At 32.0% G+C, this 21,911-nt stretch overlaps 1 protein-coding gene across 1 annotated transcript in view; it reads left to right on the plus strand.

The window, feature by feature from the left end:
• Nucleotides 1-13,537: 13,537 nt before the first annotated feature.
• LOC119839926 (carboxylesterase 1E-like) overlaps nucleotides 13,538-21,911 on the plus strand; it is an 18,187-nt gene continuing 9,813 nt past the window's right edge. Inside the window, exon 1 of the mRNA XM_038366374.1 lies at nucleotides 13,538-13,958. Coding sequence (XP_038222302.1) covers nucleotides 13,553-13,958 — 406 coding nt within the window. The 5' untranslated portion in view covers nucleotides 13,538-13,552. The remainder of the gene's footprint in view (nucleotides 13,959-21,911) is intronic.

The following is a 21,911-nucleotide window of genomic DNA, read 5'->3' on the forward strand; positions in this document are numbered from 1 at the left end:
CTATTACGCCATTAGACACTTCCACCCCCGAGCATATAGCTCTTGCATCTCCACTCTGGACGGCCAATTAAGGCAAGCCAGAGGTGGGGGATCCTGAACCTCATCATTGTTCACTCCGAACTGCCACCGAGACAGTCCGGAGGTGAGGACAGGGACCTCCCCCGGGAGAACTAAGGACCGCAGGGACGCTACTCCCCGTCACCTCGCCACAAGGTGCCCTGCGGGCTTATTATTATTATTATGTTTCTCATTTCCATAATACTCGGATACCCCCAGAAGGAAGGCACCCGGTCTTTTGGAAGGCTTACGTTGGGACACAGATCCAACACGCAGAGGCCCTTTTGAGATTTTTAATGTGTTATGAGACATCAGCCGCAGCCTGCCCATGGCTGCACTATAGAGTTACAGCCCTAGGCAGTCCGCGGCCGATGTAGTACTATTGCAAGATATGGAAATATTATATTATATTAATATTATATATTATTATTATTATTATTAGTGACCATTGTTATCGAGCTTTTAAATTAAATCGAAATCTAAATACAACGTCCATACAATCTGAAGCATCGCCCGTCTAGTTTCAAATAATAAAAGTTTCTAGCGGGTGTCGAAGTTCCTTACAATTCACGAAGCAATGCAAAGCGTTCGCAAGGTCATTCGCAATAACATCGTATTCCTTGAATTCAATTATATTGCTTCTCTACCGTGATCTATAACGCCTTGTGTATGATTAAGAAGGATTTTTTTTACCAGAATTTCAAATGACTTACCTTAAACTCGTGGGTTTTGTGAATATGACGTAATACGTAATACTCATTTATAAATGTAAGAGATGTGGTGAGATGGAGGATTATTTTATTGTTGAAAATGTAACTTTTAAATTCGGCCGAATTAAACTACTACTAATTTATAATTAATTTATTAGCTTGCCTGTGTTGTCAAATGCGTTGTTAAAACGATATGATATATAAAAAAAAGAAATAGAAAAAATTTCATCACGAGGCAGGATTTTTTTTTTCTATTCTTTCAAAATTTCTCATTTATAAAGCATTTCAATGCTATAAAACTAAAATTAAATAAAGAAATAGACTTGAACATTTCGCACTATGATATAGTCTAATGAATTGTTTCACTAAGTAACAATATATTTATTATAAAAATCTTATAAAGGTAGTCCTACTGGTAATAATGAAGATGCTACAGAAAATCCAGTTTCAGTTAGCGCAGACCCTTTGCTCCCCCGAGATAAGTCTCGTTATATTTGAAACTTATTTGGCTTCAATTGACCACTAATAAAACTTTATTACTTGCGATATATATTTAAGAGACTTAGTAAATTTAGTTATAGTATCAATGAACATAATTTACATTACTTAATTTTTAAACCAGCAAACACCATATAGGCCGCCTATTTTATGAAAACACTATTTAAAAAGAAAATTAAAATCATGGGATGACTTTATACGTGCGGTGGAATAAAAATGTACTTACAACCTTTTAAAACGAAAAAAAATAGCTTAAAATTTCGAAATGGCATTTCATATCTTGTTAACTGTGGATGTGGCAATTACAACAGAATTGAAAGCAGTCGCGTCCCACGTCTGTATGTATGTATGTTTAAATCTGTAAACTACGCAACACATATTCATGGTTTTTTTAATAGATAGAGTGGTTCAAGAGGAAGGTTTATGTGTACAATAACATTTATTTATTTATTTATTATTTATTACAGAAACAATGGTACAAAATAATGCAGACCCTGACCTTCGAACTAGTGGTGAACTGTGTCTCGAAGGCCAGTTTCTTCCCAATCTTTTATAAAACTACTCCGAATTTAACGCGTGCGAAGCCGCGGGCATAAGCTTGTGAATAATTAATTATTCATAAAATATTATCTATCATAAGCTAATTGTTCTAAATCCTATCAATGTAAACAATGTGAAACCAAAAGAGGGTCTGCGCCAATGTCCAGTGTTTTTAATATAGTGTAAATTTAAAAAAAATCACTGTAATCAGTCCATCCGTTGGAGAGCTACGACGCTAAATACGCTACAGACATAGATTCTCCCCCCCACCCCCCCTGTTTAATAAAATTGATTTGAAACTCATTAGTTGAAAGTGACATGATTTCCTGTATCACACTTATATCACGTATCTGCATTAACGTGCTCCACTATAGACGACAGAAATCGGTAGAATTTCATTGTGAAAGGGGATCACGTAGCTGCAAGGCTGTACTCCGAACAGGATAATGGACTACCTATTGGGCTCCGATAGTTACACACGGCGCTACGTGTTCTAAATGTATATCATCATGATCATTAGTCGTCTATAGTTTCTTCAGTCGTAATCTGTACTGAATTTTCTCACTTAAGGGGGGTAGTTAAATTCAATTTACGACTTTCTTATTAGAACTGTGAATTTCACAACATTATGTGTTTATTTGAAGACATAAAAAATATCAAAGTACATGTGTAGAAAATCCTTTCTAGATAGAAATTACGAAACAGTTTTTATATAATATGCGGGCCATTGACCATACGGTAAGTAACGTTATAGCCCTGTGTAATACACCAACCTTTGTCAAGGTTGGAGCCAATTCCTTAATAGCAGTTATTTCATTACTATAAAACATAAGTTTGGTATTATTTTATAATCGATATATTTCGTGACGGTGCACATTTTTATTATATAATTTTTTGTACCTACTTCAATTGGTATTTTATATTTGATAATCCAAACATTTTCACATGAAGTCGCGTGCATATTTGACAACTATCGCGTGTTAATATATATTTAATTTTGACACGACGTCTTGAAGTAAAATGTAAGGCTTACAATTTAAATTTATAATTACACACGGTACGCTATGTTGTAAAACACGCCTGAACTTACGTCTAAGCATATTTTTCAAATAGTGTAACATTGTTGTTTACTTATGGATTTTTTTATTGAACTAAGAATTTTTGAGGTATAAAAACATATTTCTTATCTATCTGGTTTTATAGAACATAAGGAGCATATTAGCTTATTGTCGTAAATAATTGTTGATTAGCAGTCCCGATTCTATTCAAAACATGTAAGATTTTGAATTTATAAATATTCTCTTACATTTTTTTAATATACACTTATTTATTAAGATTAAAATGTGTGGTGCCGATGTTATATCTCTTAATTCAGATAAGATATTACATTTTGTAAGATTCCCCTCTTATAAATAAATTTATTTTGTAGGGTTTCAATAAGAAGTCTTATATTTTCGTTCTTAGGTATATTATCACAGTCAAGAGGGAACATTTATATTTAAAAAGTAAAAGACTGAAATTAATATGTGTGAAATACAATAATTTAGAAATTTTTATTTTTAAGCCTACATAATAATAGTTGTTGAACTGGGCTGATGGAAAACGAGGTTATGTTGTACTGTTAAGTAAATATATTGTTTTGAAATATATTTGAATGACATTATGTTCTGACATTATGTCAGAATAATATAAAACTGGCTGCCCCGGAACATATATCCAACGGTGATACTTTTTTTTAAATCGGTCTAATGGTTTCTGAGATGAGCACGTGTAAAAATACAAACAAATCTTTATCTTTATTATTAATGTAATATGAAATTAGTATGAATAAATATCTTATACTTAAAATCATTATCAATCATATTTTATGTTAAATTATGAACTCGAAATTTGCTATGTTTAAATTTGTAGCTAATTGGTAGGTTTCTAATTTTATTTATCAATTGCTTGCCTCACAATATTGCTAATTATATAATTTCGCACCAGGTACTAGCTCTAGCTACACCCGGATTGACCCGGAATGATAACAAAAATAAAATATAATCCATCACTCTGCTATACTGTAGCTCTGCTGAAACATTCTTATTATTTCTTATATATTAATAATATAACTAACAACATAAACACAACTCTCACTCAGCTTTATTTGACTTGTGTTAGCAGTGAATACATTTCCATTCTCAGCGTAATGTTAAAGCCTTCAAATTAACAGATTAGAGTTCGCGAAGTCTGTAGTTATTTAGATTGGATTAAGCAAGGTTTGTCACCTCTAACTATGCCTCCTTATTGCATTAATCATGTTAAGATTTCAGTACAATTACTTTAAAATTGATAAGTAGGTAAAAATCAGTGTGAATTTTTATTGATATTTCAACCTTATAGTAAATTTACTATTTAAAAAATTGAAATAGTAAATTTACTACAAGCATTTGAATAACAATTTAAAATTTTTAGAACAGGCTTCAACTGATGTCCAAAACAGTGAATAAAAAAATTAAATTGTTTAGAATTATAGTCTAAGGATAAGAGGGAAATAATGTTAAATTGTATAACAAAGGCTCTTTTTCAAATATTTATTTACGCGCGTTATATGAAACACTAGAAAAGTATTAACGTATTACATAAATTCTTACTTTGTCATTGTACACGAATCGAACATCAAAATTGAGACTTAATGTCGAATAATTCTATGTATTTTATCGAAATATTTTGTATCGACATTATGTCCGAGACTCATATATATCCAAATATCATTGTTTACACATAGTTGCAGACATAATAATAAACTTATCTTATAATTCTACATAATACTAAATCCCTACTAATATTATAAATGCAAAATTAACAATATCTGTCTCGTCTTTAAGCCACCTTAAAACGTCAAATCTGATTTGGATGAAATTTGATATAAATATAGTTGGAGACCTTGATGGTGTCCCGAGAAACCCACGTGAATGGGACTATGCGGGTAAAACCACGACTACCTATATTTTCGTTGATTACACAAGCGGTGCCGGGGGCAATAAGCTAGTTATCATACAATATGCATACTAGTTTAATATAAACGGGTCAATTACTCAGCAGCGGTCTACCATAGCCAATTAATAATCACCTATTAAGTTAAGTGTTGACTAATTAATCATAATTATCGTTTATCATAACTTCGAAGTTCCGTATTTGCATCACCGAGCTTTCACACCTACATTCAAACCATACACATTATTACATATCGCGGTTTCTCTTTAAATTATTGCGAAAGTTGGCTAAGACTTAATTAAAACTGTGTATGACTGTCTAAATATGAAAATTTTATACGGTTGTACGTGCATTTGAAAATAAATATCATCACCCCATATATGTTCCCACTGCAGGGATTTGAGCCACCTATAAGGGTTCAGACTTTAATCCAGCAGGCTGACTAAGGGCCGGTTGGCAGATTTGATTTGCCATGGACATTCGCAGAAGCTCAGACCTCTGGAAATGCGCTGCCCGCTTTTAAGGGATAAGGGATAAGGAAAGGATTGATGAATGGAAAAAAGGAATGGACTGGGAAGGGCTAGGAGAAGGAAATAGGCCTCCGGCTCCTCCACTCACCGTACGAAATACAATAGCACGCTATTATTTCACGCCGGTTTTCTGTGGGGGTATAGTACTTCCCCAGTGCGAGCTCGCTCAATTCGTGCCGAAGCATCCTCGACTCCCACAATAAGCATGCTCGACTCCCACAATAAGCTTTAAATCCAATGTCCTAACTGACCCATCATTGCACAAAATAAGTATACTTCATCGTATTTATTTCTGCTTCAATTTACAATTATTTTCTGCGTAGGATGTTTCAAAACAAAATATAAATAAGCGAAGTATCTCATTGCAACCGACACTTATGGCACTTGGGGATAATAAGGTAGATAATAAAGGAAAAAAGTGTTAGACTCGCCATCGTAATTATTTTGCTGTATATTTTTATATGTTGTGTGTGATTTTGTACATATTATTGTAGCGATATAAAACTTCTGTTTGTGATAATTGTGCACTACGTAAGATATATAAATAAATGGGCTTTTACAGCTTTATTATGTTATACAGAGAATGAACTGAAGAATCTCTTGCCGGTTTTTCTGTATAGAAACTGCCTACCGAATCGGTGTTAAAGGTGTAAAAACTTTGTTATAATGATATAAAGTGATATAAAATTATACGTGTTAGTGAGAGTATGGGGGGCATTTCGGATGAAGGGCCATTTCGGAAATTCCTGAACACTAGTTTAGGTGATCGTTTATTGTGAGTATCTTGTAGGTCATTTAAATATTTATAATTATAACATTGTTTATTATATTCGAAAACAATATTTCTCATATCAAAGTGTAGTATGCTAAGGTTATTGATACATCTAAACGAATATTATAAAGCTGAAGAGTTTGTTTGTTTGTTTGAACGCGCTTATCACAGGAACTACTGGCCGGATTTGAAAAATTCTTTCAGTGTTCGATAGCCCATTTATTCAGGAAGGCTTTAGGCTATATATGCACGGGTGAAGCCGGGGTGGACTGCTAGTGTAATATAAATGTAACTAGACCATTTCTGAAAATTTAATTTTTAAGTGTGATGATACACTATGAATGTGTTAACACTTAACAGTTAACAAAAGTTAGTAAAACTATTATCAGTTTGTCTGTTTGTGTATGCGTAAGAAGAATGAGACAAAATTTTATATCATCATCATCATCATCATCATCATCGTCATCATCCCATACACGTTCCCACTGCTGGGATACAGGCCTCCTATGAGGGTTTAGGCCATAATCTACCACGCTGGCCAAGTGCGGGTTGGCAGATGTCACATGTCGTCGAACTTTTGATTCTTGGACATGCCGGTTTCTTCACGATGTTTTCCTTTACCGTTTTAATTAAATTTTATATAGTAATAAATAAAAGCGACACCTAAAAATTTACCCTCCATAGTCGGGGATAAAAAATAAATTCTGTTATTAAATGAATCAATGGACTGGTCTTTAAAAATAAACTAGAGGTGCCTAATTAGGTTTTTTTGCCAAAATAGATACTAGAAGAGATATACGCGAAAGCCTTCTTCCAAAATATACGAAGCATAAAATTTTGTGGTTTACGCGAGCGAAGCCGCGGCATACAAGCCAGTGTTAATATATTTGTTATTAATTTCGAAAAGTTTGTCGTTTATACAGAGTGTGTCTTTTGCACTTCTGGGTCACCGCTAGCTAGCTAATATGTTGGTAAGTAAGTTATAACAACGAGGAAAATGGTGAAGGAGCTGATATTTACTAAAATAAAAGTTTGAAGACTCTGATAACGGCTATACAAAGTTACGCTTATCGCATAGTTTATGGTTTCAGAAACATCCTTACGGTAAAAGTCAGAGCGCTTCTTTTAAAGCTTATTTAATAACATTATTAATAACATTTATTAATAACATCAAACACACAATTTTTACTTGAAGTGAACTAGCCACTGTTCCCGGCTTCTCTCGTTTTCATCAGGAACTAAACTAAAATACAGTTTATTACGTCAACTTTTAGTAATGAAGCTCTCTGCTGGTGAATCAAGTCTTTTAAATCGTACCAATGGCTTTTGAGTTTATTCGATTCAAAAATCTATCTATTAACAATATGGATCGATCATTTATTCGATCGTCGAACAACCACGAAAACTATAAATTATGCTGCTTGATTGTCTGTGAAGAAACACAAAGTTACGTATACAAGTTTATAACCGTGTCCTCATATTAAAACACACATGGACAGTGCACCACAATTAGGAATATAAATGTATCGCATGCTTGCATTAGCCGTAAAGTACACAAAAGGAAACAATAAAGTAACAGAGAAGTTGAAACCGCCAAAGTGACCATTTAGCGTTCCGAAACTACAATCTGATAAGGTATTGGGTTCATGAATAATGTGAGTTCTACCCTTGAAAAGTATCGTTAGTTAGTCAATGCTGAGCTACCCCCAAAACCGAGGCCAGATTGTCGACTTGATTTACATTGTAATGAAAAATTTTGATAAGAAAACTATTTGGTAGATATGCGGCAATGAAATGTAAATTGGCTTTTTTTACTGGGTTTGAAACAAACAAGGTTTAGTTATAAGAAATGAACCAGAATGCGATGTATTTATATAACTACTACAGGAAATTAAGTTAATTGTAGTTAGTTTGGCTCAGTTTAATAAAAATATAGATGAATTCGCTTTAAAATTGGAACTATGAGCAATTGGAAACTGTCGAACATAACTTTTCTAGAATTTTCAGCAAAGTATTACAGGTTTACTTAAACGTGAAATTTAATATAATAGAAATATAATCAAATGTCAAGGTTTTGCGTGATACTGAGAGCCGTAAAGGAAAATTATAGTAACGGCATCGCCAATTATTGACGGTAATGTAGGGGTTGGCGAGGCGTCTAGTTATGATGGAAGGTGTAATTGGTTCACATTTATATACGTAAAGGAAATATGTATGTTGGTATCCATTATTCCGATTTCATTTTATTGCAAATTAAATCAGTGAATATTGTTCTTTGTTATTAAAGATTTGCGTATGTTTTTAATAGCGAAGAGTGTAAGCACTGTCGTATTATATATTATAATCTACTTAACATTTATTGAATTCAAATGTTCACACACCCCGTTATTATTTAAAATCAAAATTTCTAAATTGTCTGAATTAACTTAATATGTTTTCAAAATTCCAAGCTAAATTATAATTTACAAAATTTAGAATACTCACACGTCTAGGTTGACTGAAAAATATAATACTAAAAATACTTTCAAAAGGGTTGTCCTATTTTCTTAAAATCAATGTGAAAATATAGTTTTTGAACTATTTCTTGCAAGTAAAAATGATAAAGCTAGACCCATTCGAAAACGGACACTGAATAATAATGTGTCTGATACGTGAATAATATCTTCAACTGGTATTCAAGCCACAGACCTATATTTCATATTTATAATAATAGATTCAGATTTAATAGAAATTTTATAAAAATGATGCCCACATCTACAAAATGTCGAACTAAGAAAATAACGTTTTTATCGACTAAATTGTTGTTATTTTTTTATTGGATCTATAAAGTGAACATAGAGATGCCAAACAAACACATCGAGTTAGAATCGTTACGATTGCGAGAGTCGACTGTTAAATTTATACTTGTATTAGTGGTATTCTGTTGCAATTTATGAGTAAGTTCCTCTCGTCTATTTAAGTTGTCTGGATGAAATCGCTATATAGCGGTAAAACGCCAATTGTTTAAATAGTAATTGTAGTTTTTGTAGTTTCTTTTTATTTTTTAAGGTCACTAAAGAATAAATAAATAAATATCTTCGTTATCATACTAATATACTTGCTAAGCCCAGTGTTCTTAAACAACCAACTATCCCTAATAATAATATTTTTATTTGCTAGTTTAAATATAAAATCTATAATATTGTTCTCGTCAAGTATCCCGAAAATGCTTACAAGGTGAATTCATTTGACTTTTCTTCAAAACAAAATGAGCAGTGTTGAGGACAATTTCATACATTCTTTGTACATGGCTTTCACAATACAGATGATAATATGAAACGCAACGGAGATGAGAAAAGATCTCTTAAACCATATTATGCCTTTTGTGATAAATGCACGATCTAATTTGAAATTTCTTCAAGCAAATATGGTATTTGTTTGAGGAACAAGTTTAAATTGATGCGTGAGTTGCGATTGATTTAAATGATGTTTTGTAATACTTTCAAAGGGGCTTTTTGTTATAAATTTTGTTTTCGCTCCGACCTGTTTATCTAATGAAACTGTTTCATATACCTGTTTTGCGTTTGTATTCCTACAAATGCTTTTTAATACCATTTTTAAATGTATATTTAGTATTTGAATTACTACAACCTATTTAATGTATAATACTCTTTATTTATTATTACTTTTGAGTAACATACAGGCCGAAAGGCAGTGACTCTTATTCGGTCAGTAGGAGAAAAAGTGTTGGCACGCTTTGATAACATATATTTGAGGTAATAATCGATAATTTTAATCGATACGTTTTATAAGTACGACTGATAAATATTTATTCTCAAGAATTTTGTGCAACAAATAGTCCGACTCTAGTTATATATCCGACACGTTGAATTACGCCCACGCGATTGGGTTGACATATCGTATTATTTTCCTTTTGGTCATTATGTAATTAGATCCCTGAAGATCGCCATAATAATATAAATATCCTCCGGTCTATTATATCTGAAGAATGAGATTGTCAGAGAAACGAGTTATATTTTGACAAAATAAGCGCGAAAGCTCCTTAAAAATAAATTAAGATTGATCACGTACGTTGTCATACGTTGTATGTTTAAAACGATTCATTCGTTTGGGAATCTGATCATTATTGAAAGGTTGTTAAACTTAAATATGTATAAATATATTCAAATACTTGTCTCCTGGATCATTTCATTATTTAAACGCTTCGATTACTAAACGTAGGTTTAAATTTCAATAAATCTGGTATAATGAGTTATGATGCTTGTATTATATTGAATAATTAAAAAGTCTCAGTTAAATGCAGTATGTTAAAAAGTATTCATGGTTTAAATTAAACTACCAACTATGTATTTCTAATGACATACCATCTAAAAAATATCTCGTAGGTTATCTGATATAAACTTAGTTTTATCGTATTTGTCCCGGATTCTGGGCTGTTAGGTTATAACAAAAAAGGGAGGCATAAGGCGTCTATGCCAAAAATGAATCATCACAACCTGTTTTCGTTCGTACTAGATCAAAACACGTTATTTACCCGTTTAAAAATAAAGCTAATGCTAGATTAGTTCAACCCTCTACCTTTATAAATTTTATGATAAATGTACTATATATTAATATGTATATTAATTAATATGTGGTATATTGTGATAGTACTCATGGTTTTTTTTCATTAAAAACACTAAACTTATTGAATGCATGTGAATATCTGCTTTAACGGTTTTATGGTATACAAAACTTTGTGTTTTTTTTTTTAAAAGCAAGAGCAATAAATATAAAAAAAATCATTTATGTCATATATGATGGAGGAGGTATTATGATACCTACACCTGTAATGTTATCTCATTAATTCGTATTTGAATGGATAACGTCGAGTTCAAGCTAATTTTCTCTGGGTTTCCCAGTCATTTATGTCAGATGTCAGTGAGATACAACATTAATCAGTTTGCTCGTAATAGGAAAACGCCAACAGCTTATAGGCCTATTAATTCTCTACAATTGATTGTTATACTTTCGATGAATATTATTACTTAGAAGATATAATGATTCATTATTTTTTTATTATGTCGTTTTGGATTACACCTGGCTAATTGTTTACTTTTGAATATTATAATTATGTAAAAAAATAATCAATTAATCAGATAATTTAGGCAGTTAACAGACGATTCTAAACATAATAATTTTCATGAGAATTACAAAACTTATAAAATTTTTAGATGGCTAGTCTGAAATGTTATCAAAAATCAATATTCGCATTGACCCATATAGGGGAGAGAACTGGAGAAACGAAACGTATAAGGTGGAATGCAATGACTCCAATGTTTAGCCCAGTCACGCGATCGCTTCGCGTCGCAAGCTTACTGCTTATGTTCAGAGACCTACGAACTTGTAGACAATACCACTAATACATTGTGTTTAATTTAAAACACGTTTATGAATTTGCCATATAAAATAACAATAAACGAAAACTTTCACACAAAGGGCATCCTCTTTTTACTGTCGCAACGTTACAGATTCGATAGTCAACCGCTGCTCATTGTCATGGCTTATTAATCTTAGCAAGAGATGAATAGTGATGATCTCGATATATTTATTTTTTCAAATAGTACCTACCTCAATGAAAAGGTAAAGGAAAACACATAGAACATTGCTTGAAAAAAATACAATAGTAACCATGAACCAAACAGATGTACACAACATTGCAAGAAATAAATTTTTCTTAATAATTAGGTGGAGGATTAGGATAAATTATGCAATTATATATGATATGATCTTTGCAGTTCTATGCTATTGTGGAAAGTGTGCAAAATATTTAGGTTCGGAATTTCGTTGTGTGTTTTAATGTGCGTACTATTGGCAAATCTGAACCAATTCATAAATACATAATATGTGGTATTATTAACAGTTCCGTGCAGTATCTTTAAGACTGTATTAGTTATTTAACTTTTCGCTAAGTTCTGACGCAGCCCTGTAATTTGACGCAGTTTATGAAGTTAGTAACGCCACAAATGTATGTTAATGAATGCAAGCGTGTCTTTCATCTTTGAAATGCATTTTGATTATGAGAGTTAATCATATACTCATCTAAATTTCGGATTACACAGTTTATGTTTACTTTGAATAACATTATTACTAATAGTTGAAAAAGTAAATTCTAATTCAACTTGGTCTAATTACATTCCTTATCATACTAAAAATTACATCTTCTAACATCATCTTTTCAATCGTGAAATAAAAACAACATTGAAACCTAACATATTATTAGAGTAATTATTATACCTAATACCTATCATATTTTATGCTGAAACTTAAAATAATGTTGTAGGAATGTAGGAACTTTCGATTTTGTTGAAGTTTTTTATTTTGTTCATTGCGATAATGTTAACAATGCTACAGCACTAAATTTCTAAACAAAGACAACATTTGATTCATTTATTTAATTAAAACGCATGAGTGAAAATCCAGATTTGCAAAAAAATACTCAATAAACATGAACTCAACAAAAATCTTGTGAGAAGTAAATAAAGACCTGGATTATATTTAATTACATTTATTTTCCCTTATTAACCTCATTTGATGATATTATATTCAATAATGAAAAAGCATTTATCATGGCTTCATCTTTTGATCTGGATTGATCGACAGAATTGGCAAATTGTCGGAATATTGATCTACTAACATAAAGCGTAGGTACAATTTAATTAAGAGGTATCTTTTCATATTAATTTTAGTGATCGAGGAATAAAGAACTTGTAATGTATCCATTTATCAGGATTCGCCATGTCATGACTTTATTTAAGACTTCAAAGTCACTGTCACTCAACGTTCTAACTAAAGTGGACTTCAGTGGACAAAGGCTTCTATTACGAAATTATTTGCATAGTGAGGGTACGATTTTTGCGCATCGTAGACAATAATTTTAGTTATTTCTGTGCTTTGCTTAAGTAATTGAGAGAAATATCTTATTAAATGCCACGAGGATATTACATATTTCTGACCAGTATCTGTTTTATCCGCAGATTCATAAAAATCCCGTTTTCAGTAGTTGCTTACTTATTGCAGTATTAGATTCAGTCACGTGTTAACTTTTTATCTTAAATAGAACTAAAAACAACACAATGGAACTAGGTAATTGAATTTCTATACGAAATACTGTTGTCGTATCACTTATTACTACTATTACACTTATTAGATTTTATACCTACATATTTACCAACAATACCGCATTTATGTATGTCAGAAATTAAATTACATGTACAAAATAGTAAAATCAAATAAACCGTGGCACCTCTGACCCACTCTTAGCTCACCAAAGCAATTCCTCGGTTTCTATAACGACGGACAACCCCACTGTTTATGAGCCGAACTCTGCACGAGAACAGTAACGCACCACCTTCGAAACTGAACGGGTCTTTCCACCCCGAAAATGTAGAACATTTCTAATCTAATAATGACGTAATACACCAATTACAATGTTTTATTTAATCGTGCTATCGTTGCTTGCGAGTGTGCTGTCTGCGAGGGAGCCGAAGCAGATAAATATAGCGAATCAAGGCACAATAGCTGGGATGTACATCACCCGGTTTCGGACTAAAAGAATAGCAGCGTACCTCGGAATTCCTTACGCTCAGCCTCCCATAGAATTCCGCAGGTTCAGCCCACCGGAGTACACAGACCTGCCGCAATGGGAAGGGGTCAGGAACGCGACATTGTTCGCTCCCGATTGCATGCAGAACGATCCCAAAAAGGAGGATGTACAGAACCCTTTGAGTAGACACGATGAATTATTCACGAAGTTACTAGAGTCGCAGATGGAGGAGCCTAGGAAGAAGGAGTACTCAGAAGATTGTCTGTATTTGAACGTGTATGTACCAGATGGTAAGTTACTTTAAATATGTATCTAAAAAAATGCCGGATGAACAGCCAGCACCTTTATAAAAGATGTGTTCGATAATTAGTTCAAGCTTCTAATTTTAGTCACTCAATGTAATGTAAAATTTTAAATAAAAAGGGGTTGTTTTTCCTTTCATGTTTTTTTAACACGAAACTGATTTAGGTCACAGATAAAAGAGGGCTAGAAAAGAAAGATAAATATGCGTGATCTAAGATTAGACACATTATTACCGGACGCAATCGCCGTTTATTATAATACATAGCGGCAAATTCCTGCTAAACACACTAATATTCGGTTCTGAAAGAGAGTATGGAAATGATTTATGTTTTTCATTCCGAGGGAAAGCGCTTACAGGAAAATGGGGTACGCAGTCATTTATTAGCCTAGTTTTCCAAATACAACGTACGTAACAATCTGATAAGGCAGTCAATTCGCCAACTGTTCGTTTGCTTTTCCATACATTGAGGTTAAGGAAATTGTTTGAATAAGAAAACGAAGCTTATAATCATGAACAAAGTTTTTTGATTTATGTGTAAAATTTGAGAGAACACCGCTTGCTTTTTTTAACAAAAAATATTTATCTGTTATTAACATGATCTAAAATTAACACATGAAATTTGAAGAACAGATATATAAAGAAATTTTGTAGGTTAAATCTAATGAACGTGCGATTTGTTTTAAACTCACTTTAAAGCCAAGCCGTCAGCAACGTCATATTCGAAAACTATTAATTAAACTTTGTCATGATAAAAATATGTGAAGTTTATGCTCCAGACGAATTTTTATAACGCATTCAAAGGTCAACGCTACCTGATATTTTAATAATGTTTAAATTGTGTTATCTGCGTGTTCGCTCCGCTGAAAGCTAAGCCGAAATAATCGAAGCATCAGAAAGCAATGTTCCATTCCCATAAAAATTTTATTGATATGACGCGCGATTTTGTCTCATTTACAATTTGAGCACGTTGACGCGACTTTCTAATGAACTCAGATTGACGGCAGACGAGCGTTATAATTAATCTCTCAATAGCTGGAGGCGTTACCCCTTAATTACAAATACGACATTGTACAGAATAGATTATATTTGCGAAGTGCACATCTCGTGTATATAGAATCAAACATCGTTTATAATTTGTTTAACGCGCTTTCGTGGTGATTCATGTAATACTGGTTTTCAATTACGTACGATGGAAAAAATGTCAGATTGGTGAATATGATTTATCTGTTTGTGACGAGGATATTGCATTTTACATGAAAATAAAACAATTTTATATTACTACATAAACTTGGTTCCTATTTTGAAGAATATCATTCGCATATATATATGCGCATATTATATAATACATATAGTTTACACGGTATATTTTGAATTTTTTGTTATAAATTACTATGAAAAGGTTATATATAAAAATGAATTTATGTCTCTCATTCTAGCTAGTATATATCTTTTTCTATAACTAAGCGAGCGAAGTAACGGACGTATTAAAGTAATTTTGATGTAAATTTTATAAAACATTCCGTCATTCCGTCCAGAGGTCAGGGTGGTTACTCTTAATTTGACATTGCTAAATAAATACCATAAATGCATATTGCTTTTTCAATTTAAACTAACTTCAAAAAAGGAGGATGTTATCAATTCGACTGTATATTTTTCGTGTTTGTTACTTTGTTGTTGTTGTCATAACTAATTACTGGGTGAACCAATTTTTATAATTCCTTTTTTATTTAATAGCTGGTGACCGTCATGTGGTCCTATTTTCTAGTGGTACTGTTCTATGTTAAAAATAATAATTAATAATTTAAGTGCTGAAAGCCAGCAGGTAACACATCGAACAGATAAAAATATCTCTTGGAATTTGTAACCAGTTAGCATTGCAATTTTATACATTCATCGCAATATAAACAAATTATGTTTTACACTTCAATTTCCCTCAAGAGAATATGAAAGAGGTATCTTTATTGAAAATTGTGTCAATGAAATTTTGTACAAAAATGCGAAAATTGTTCTCAGGAACAGGACGCTTTGTGTACAACGCATTCTTCATGATATGATACTTTATATCTATTTTTGCATTTTGTATTTTTAGATGAGAATTCAAAGAATATATCAGGATTCAGAGGGTAGACCTGTAGAATCTTACAAGTTTCATTTTATTGGATATTTTTTACATTTTTCTAAAATATAACCGATTATTATCCGTGTTTCTAAAATCAAAATATATGACAATGATGAACGCATATATGAACTCTTTTTACTTACATGTATAAAATAAAATTCTGATATTATAATGGCGAGTCTCACAACTTCGAGTAAATTTTTGTTCAGCCTACTGAGTATCAGCTGATTAAAATAATCAAATAGTCTGCTTCCTGAAAGAGACACACAAGAAATTAAACGTGAAATCCTAAGCGCAAATGTTCCGTTCTTGGCTTAAAAAGAACATGAGTAGAACGCTAAATGTTTATATTCCCAATATCTGGTCGAGTTCAATGAAATTAAACCTTCAATCATCTCGTAATAGCGACTAAAAGTGCTAAAAGGCGAAAAAAAGTGACTCAAAGTATTTGCATATAATATAAATATAGGTACGCAGGAAGCCTGTTCCCCATGCAAGTTTTTGTATACTTTGTAATCAATAAAGTTTGCCTTTGTTAACGTACCGTAATTATAACTTTGAAGACCGCTGCTTATAGTTTCGTTTATCAAAATATGCAGCTTCAAAATTAATTTCACAATGAGTTTGATCCTTTTAAGTCTGATATTAATAGGGACGGTAAGATTGTTTGCAAAACGCTTTACAAAATATTATATCGCGCTTTCTAGTATGGAAATTTGGCTTTAAATTATAAGCGTCGAGGTCCGCAGATTAAGGTACCGACTTAATTTGAGTGACATTATGTCTTCATTCTATTTGCATTGTAAATATAAAAGGACATTCAATCATTTGTTTCTACAAGATAATAGTAAGCCCACTATAGAATAAAATGACCAGGATTATATAACTAGATAGATTTTAAAGGGTCACAAGGCAAACTTTTCGCTGTCCGGGAATAAATTAGCTTGCAGCTGAATAATGTGAAGTCATTGTTTTTTCTCCTGGGATGAAAAATTTATAGTCGTAAACTATCAGACCACTGTTCAGACTTGTGATTGAGAACATTTGTCTAGATTAATATAGACTCTCGGTAACTAGATGAGGGATGGTCTGCTCTCTCGTTTTCGTATTAAAATGTAAAAATGTCTGAGGTCGGTTTGATTGTCTTTGCAGTTGGAAGGTTCTGGAATAAGTGTGGAAATAGCGGGGAATATAGATCGGATAATCCAATAGAACTTGATTGTTAGTCACAGCGTATTTAAAGGTTTTGTTTGATCCTGAACGATTTGTTGTTATAAGACTATATGTGTTGCTATAAGACTATCTGTCTATTATATATTATCTGTATTTATTTCATTGAATCCCGATGTTTTGATGTTCATCCTATCAGTCAGGAACAAATAAACCAATCAAAGTATGAAAGTTAAAGATGTAATTGCTCTTGTCTGTTAATTAATGTTTTTTTTTGGGAAGAAATATGATTATTTCGATTATAATAAACATCACCTCATTACTAGTATGTTTAGCATCAAATATTCGATCTTAATATAAAAAAACGATATCGTAATTTTCCTTCGCATGTTTTTAATAAATTTTCTGTGTTTTGATCTAAATATAGAAAATAAATTGTGCGAAAAAATTTGGTAATTCTTTACTTATTTAGTTGAGTAATATTATTTATTACTTTTTATTCAGAGATTTACCTATATTGAAAAGAGAATTAACGTCTACTGAGAATAGTTTCACTCAAAAGACCTTTTCGTTCAAAGGAGGAACAATTTTTTTTTATATATACGACATAATTACATTTTTATATAGTACGTGTATAAGAATTAATATACTATAATTTACTATATGTATAGATACATATTAAATCAAATGATTTAATATGTATCTATTCTAAATAGAAGAGAAAAATAGTAGGGTCGAAGAAAAATCTGAATCCCGTAATACTAGGAACGTGGTCGAGATTTAAAAATTATGTTATCTATAAAAAACCAGTCAAATAAAATAGTTGAAAAGTATTGACAATTATTAGAGTTGAGGTTATACCAAGTATTGCTCTTTAGACATGTAACTTTGAATTATATAAATAGCCACTTTGTTGTGGAGTTCATTATTGCCGATAAAAATGTTGAGTAATTCAGAAATAACTCCATAAATTCTTTTAATACGCAAGCTCAAAATGTTATAGAAATAAATCATTGTATAATTAATATAAATCTATTGTAATTTCTTTTTGTGAATTTAATTGTAAATTCTAGACATCTCTCTGTAGACGTACATGAATTATTATAGATGCTAGATGGGCAGAAGGTAATTGAGGCTGTGTTGTATTTGGTACAAGATATATTTATTCCTCTAAATTAATCTATAATTTGCATAAAATCGGTTCCAACATGATAGTTAAGAGGCTAAAGAGTGACATAGGCGTCATTACCTCGGTAATACATCTCATTCTCATAGGAATTTTCGTTGACAACGCCTTCGATGACAACGCGGGCCAACCCGCGGGCAGATTGTTACGTCTAATTTTCTGTAAGCTGTATGAAGATCCGCCCGCGGATCGGCAATTTTTATCGATTTATTTTAACTTCTTTAAACAAACCGTTTTTATTGAACGATTATTGTTATTTCTTAAAAGCAAATTTAATCTGATTATCCCTTTCGCTTTATTTGTGACACAATTTCAATTTTCGACCATTCCCTACATCTGCTAAGGGCGCCGTTATTGCTTACGTGCTTCAATATATTTTATGGTTTTTTTATCATAACCCTAAGCAAGATATATAACCTACTTATTGTTTTTAAATAAGCACTTTAAATAAAAAGGGACGAGATTATTTAAAATACTGTAAAGTTTCTTTTGCTTTACGAAATTTAGAAGTAATTTTGAGGTAGTCATCAAAATTACGTCTTATTTTCCCTAAATTGTATAAGAATACGGATCGTATAGAACTTTATTAAATACTCATATACAGGCTGTTTTTACACTTATTTTTGTGTCTAATACTAGAATTCAGAGTTCATTCTCAATATTGAGGAAAGAGTCGGCTCATGTATGAATAATAAATAAAGCTTTGCGTGTGTATAATTTACAATTAAAAAGCGGACGTGTAATTAATATTATGCGTACAGAATCGAGGCATATTTTCATATTATAATGAAATTAAGTGGGGCATATTCAAATTATAGGGAATGATAAGATCATGACCGTCGTGTTTAGTGCTACAAAACTTATAAAGGAACCATATTTGAAAGTAAATGAAAGCTAGCTGACGCGATGACATCTTTGTCCAAGTTATGTGAAATTAGTCACCCTTTAAATCACTCTCGTTCCTAGTTATATAGTCTTTAACGTCTACAACAATTATACATTTTATAAAACAAGTGAAGTATTCCCATTAGTTAAACATAGTTGTTAATCTCATAATTCATTTATTCGTATTGTATATATCATATTGCAAATATTATTCATTATATTTTATGTGTAAAATTTCCTTTTTGTACCTAAAATTTTTCGGAATTTGCAAAATCGTAAGAAACGTTGCGAGTGAGTATTTCACGCTCAACGGCATGTGTGATGCGATAAGCATCGCCGTTTCCATCGTCACCTAATCATAATTCCTTTAAATTTTTATTTTATTCGTGCGACAATATCTTATAAATCTTATTCAATCCATATTATGTCTAATGCAGCCATACGTCTACCTTCATAATTAAAAATTCAGAAATTCTTATTGTTACCAAAAGCCTGGAAATATGTTCAATTCACCTCCAAGTAAAACATTATAAATCTTCAGGAGTGGAAAATTTTCGTAAGGCAAATTAGCAAAATGTGCAAACAAGCTTGTTTGTTTGAATCAAAATAATTGCTCGATGCCTTAACGAATATACGCGTGAAATAACAAATATTTGCACATAAACTTCATTTTTGTATCATATACAGAGATTAGAGGGTTAATTAATGCCATCGCAATCTAGTTTCTCAAATTCAAATGCTATATGCTTAATCATGCAATATGACTCATTCATTCCTTTCATAATTATTTCTCCAAGCATTTATTTTTCCAATAGGTTACATTCATTCTTAAATTTTCCATTAGCAGTATTTATTCCCGTTCAATCAACATAAATCGCAACTTTTAACGGACATAAAATCGAGAGAAGGTATTCGAATATAAAGTTTAAATGCAAAACGCACCGCTTTTAGCTGAGATTAGGGTCTAAGCCCGAAATAATGTATTCATCGATACTTCAAAAGGTCTTGGAGGCTGGGTTGGGTACCAATGATCGAGCTGTTAACTCAAGATGGTACATTTGTAAAGAATTAAAATACACCGCGATGTAGAAATGCCCATTTAGTTTTAAAAACTCCGTACCTTTTAGAAGTTTTCCTTTGTACTGTTATAAATGGACACTTGAAATATTATGTTTCTTTCATTCTGGATTTTTTAGTTTGAATAGATATTTGATCTTTATTAAGTGTAGATTATTAAGACGTTACAAAGTAATTCACCCGTCACTGCCTCTCTAATATATAAAGTACCTCACTAAGTGGTATAAAAGTTAAACTAACAAACTTTCTAGTTGCAGTCTAGCGAACTTCAGCAAATTTATAGCGATGAGATATTTGGTTATTACCTCCTTGTAGATAACGAATGTTTAGTGGTATTATCATACTTGGAGTACCCGTGTTAGGTCCCGTTCCACCATGTGGGGCAGGGTATTAATATGTTCAAAGATCGATTTTCTTTATTTACTATTATTTCTACGGAAAAGGCCTTCTGTGTCCAGTCAGACCGGGACATTTTTCTGTCCCCCACCCGAAATCGAACATAGGATTCTACGGTTCTACGCTGGCGCACTAACCACTGTACCAAGGAGCCGGTCTAGAAGTGGTCATTGTAAATAGCATTCGAACAGGAGACATAAAACGTGCTGGAGATCAGTTTCCAAATCATCTTTTCTATTAATCGTTATCAGATCTCTAATTATTTGCGAATCAAATATTAAAATAGATGCCCATTTTCCTTGGGGTTCAGAAAATAAAATATAAAATTCGTAAATATTAAGCTTTATGCCGAATAGCAATATGGTGACAAACGTGTTTCTGCATAATGCATTTGAGGGCTAATATAAAAATCTTTTAGAGGCTTTCCGGATCTCTTTGATACGTAATAATATTCAAAATCTTTTTTTTTTGCCATTCTGTCTTCGAATCCTAATATATAATGCCACTTATATAATACATGAGTGTTGGACCTAAGTATCATTATACTAATATTATAAATGTGAAAGTTTGTTTGTTTGGATGTTTGTCCGTCAATAACGCTGAAGCTACTGAACGGATTTTATTAAAATTTGGTATACGGACAGGAGTTGGGTGATAGGGTACTTTTTATGCCGATTAAATGATCCCTTGGGATAAAACAGGAAGCACGATAATCGTGCGGAGCCCGAACGAGGGTCTAGTATTTTATATAAGTAAATAAAAGAAACTCAAAGTGTACCTTACAATATTTTCGTAAGCCTTACACCGCTTGTCATATTTACTATAAAATATTCTTATCTTGGCATTATACAGAGGTGTGAAAAGGCGGCTAAAATGCATTAAATGTATGCAAATAATTACCCCGTAAGCCCACTTACACGCTATTATGTGACCATTATGAAGATTTGTGTTGTTTTGCTCAGCAAAGAAGCATAAGCATTGTTAGTATAGCGTATATCGCATAGACTCACGAGACGGTTAAAAACTTTATAATTTTAATTTTTAGTTTTATAGCATTGAAATGCTTTATAAATGAGAAATTTTGAAAGAATAGAAAAAATTTGATC

This window comes from Zerene cesonia, chromosome 5, assembly GCF_012273895.1.
Source record: "Zerene cesonia ecotype Mississippi chromosome 5, Zerene_cesonia_1.1, whole genome shotgun sequence".
NCBI lineage: Eukaryota > Metazoa > Arthropoda > Insecta > Lepidoptera > Pieridae > Zerene > Zerene cesonia.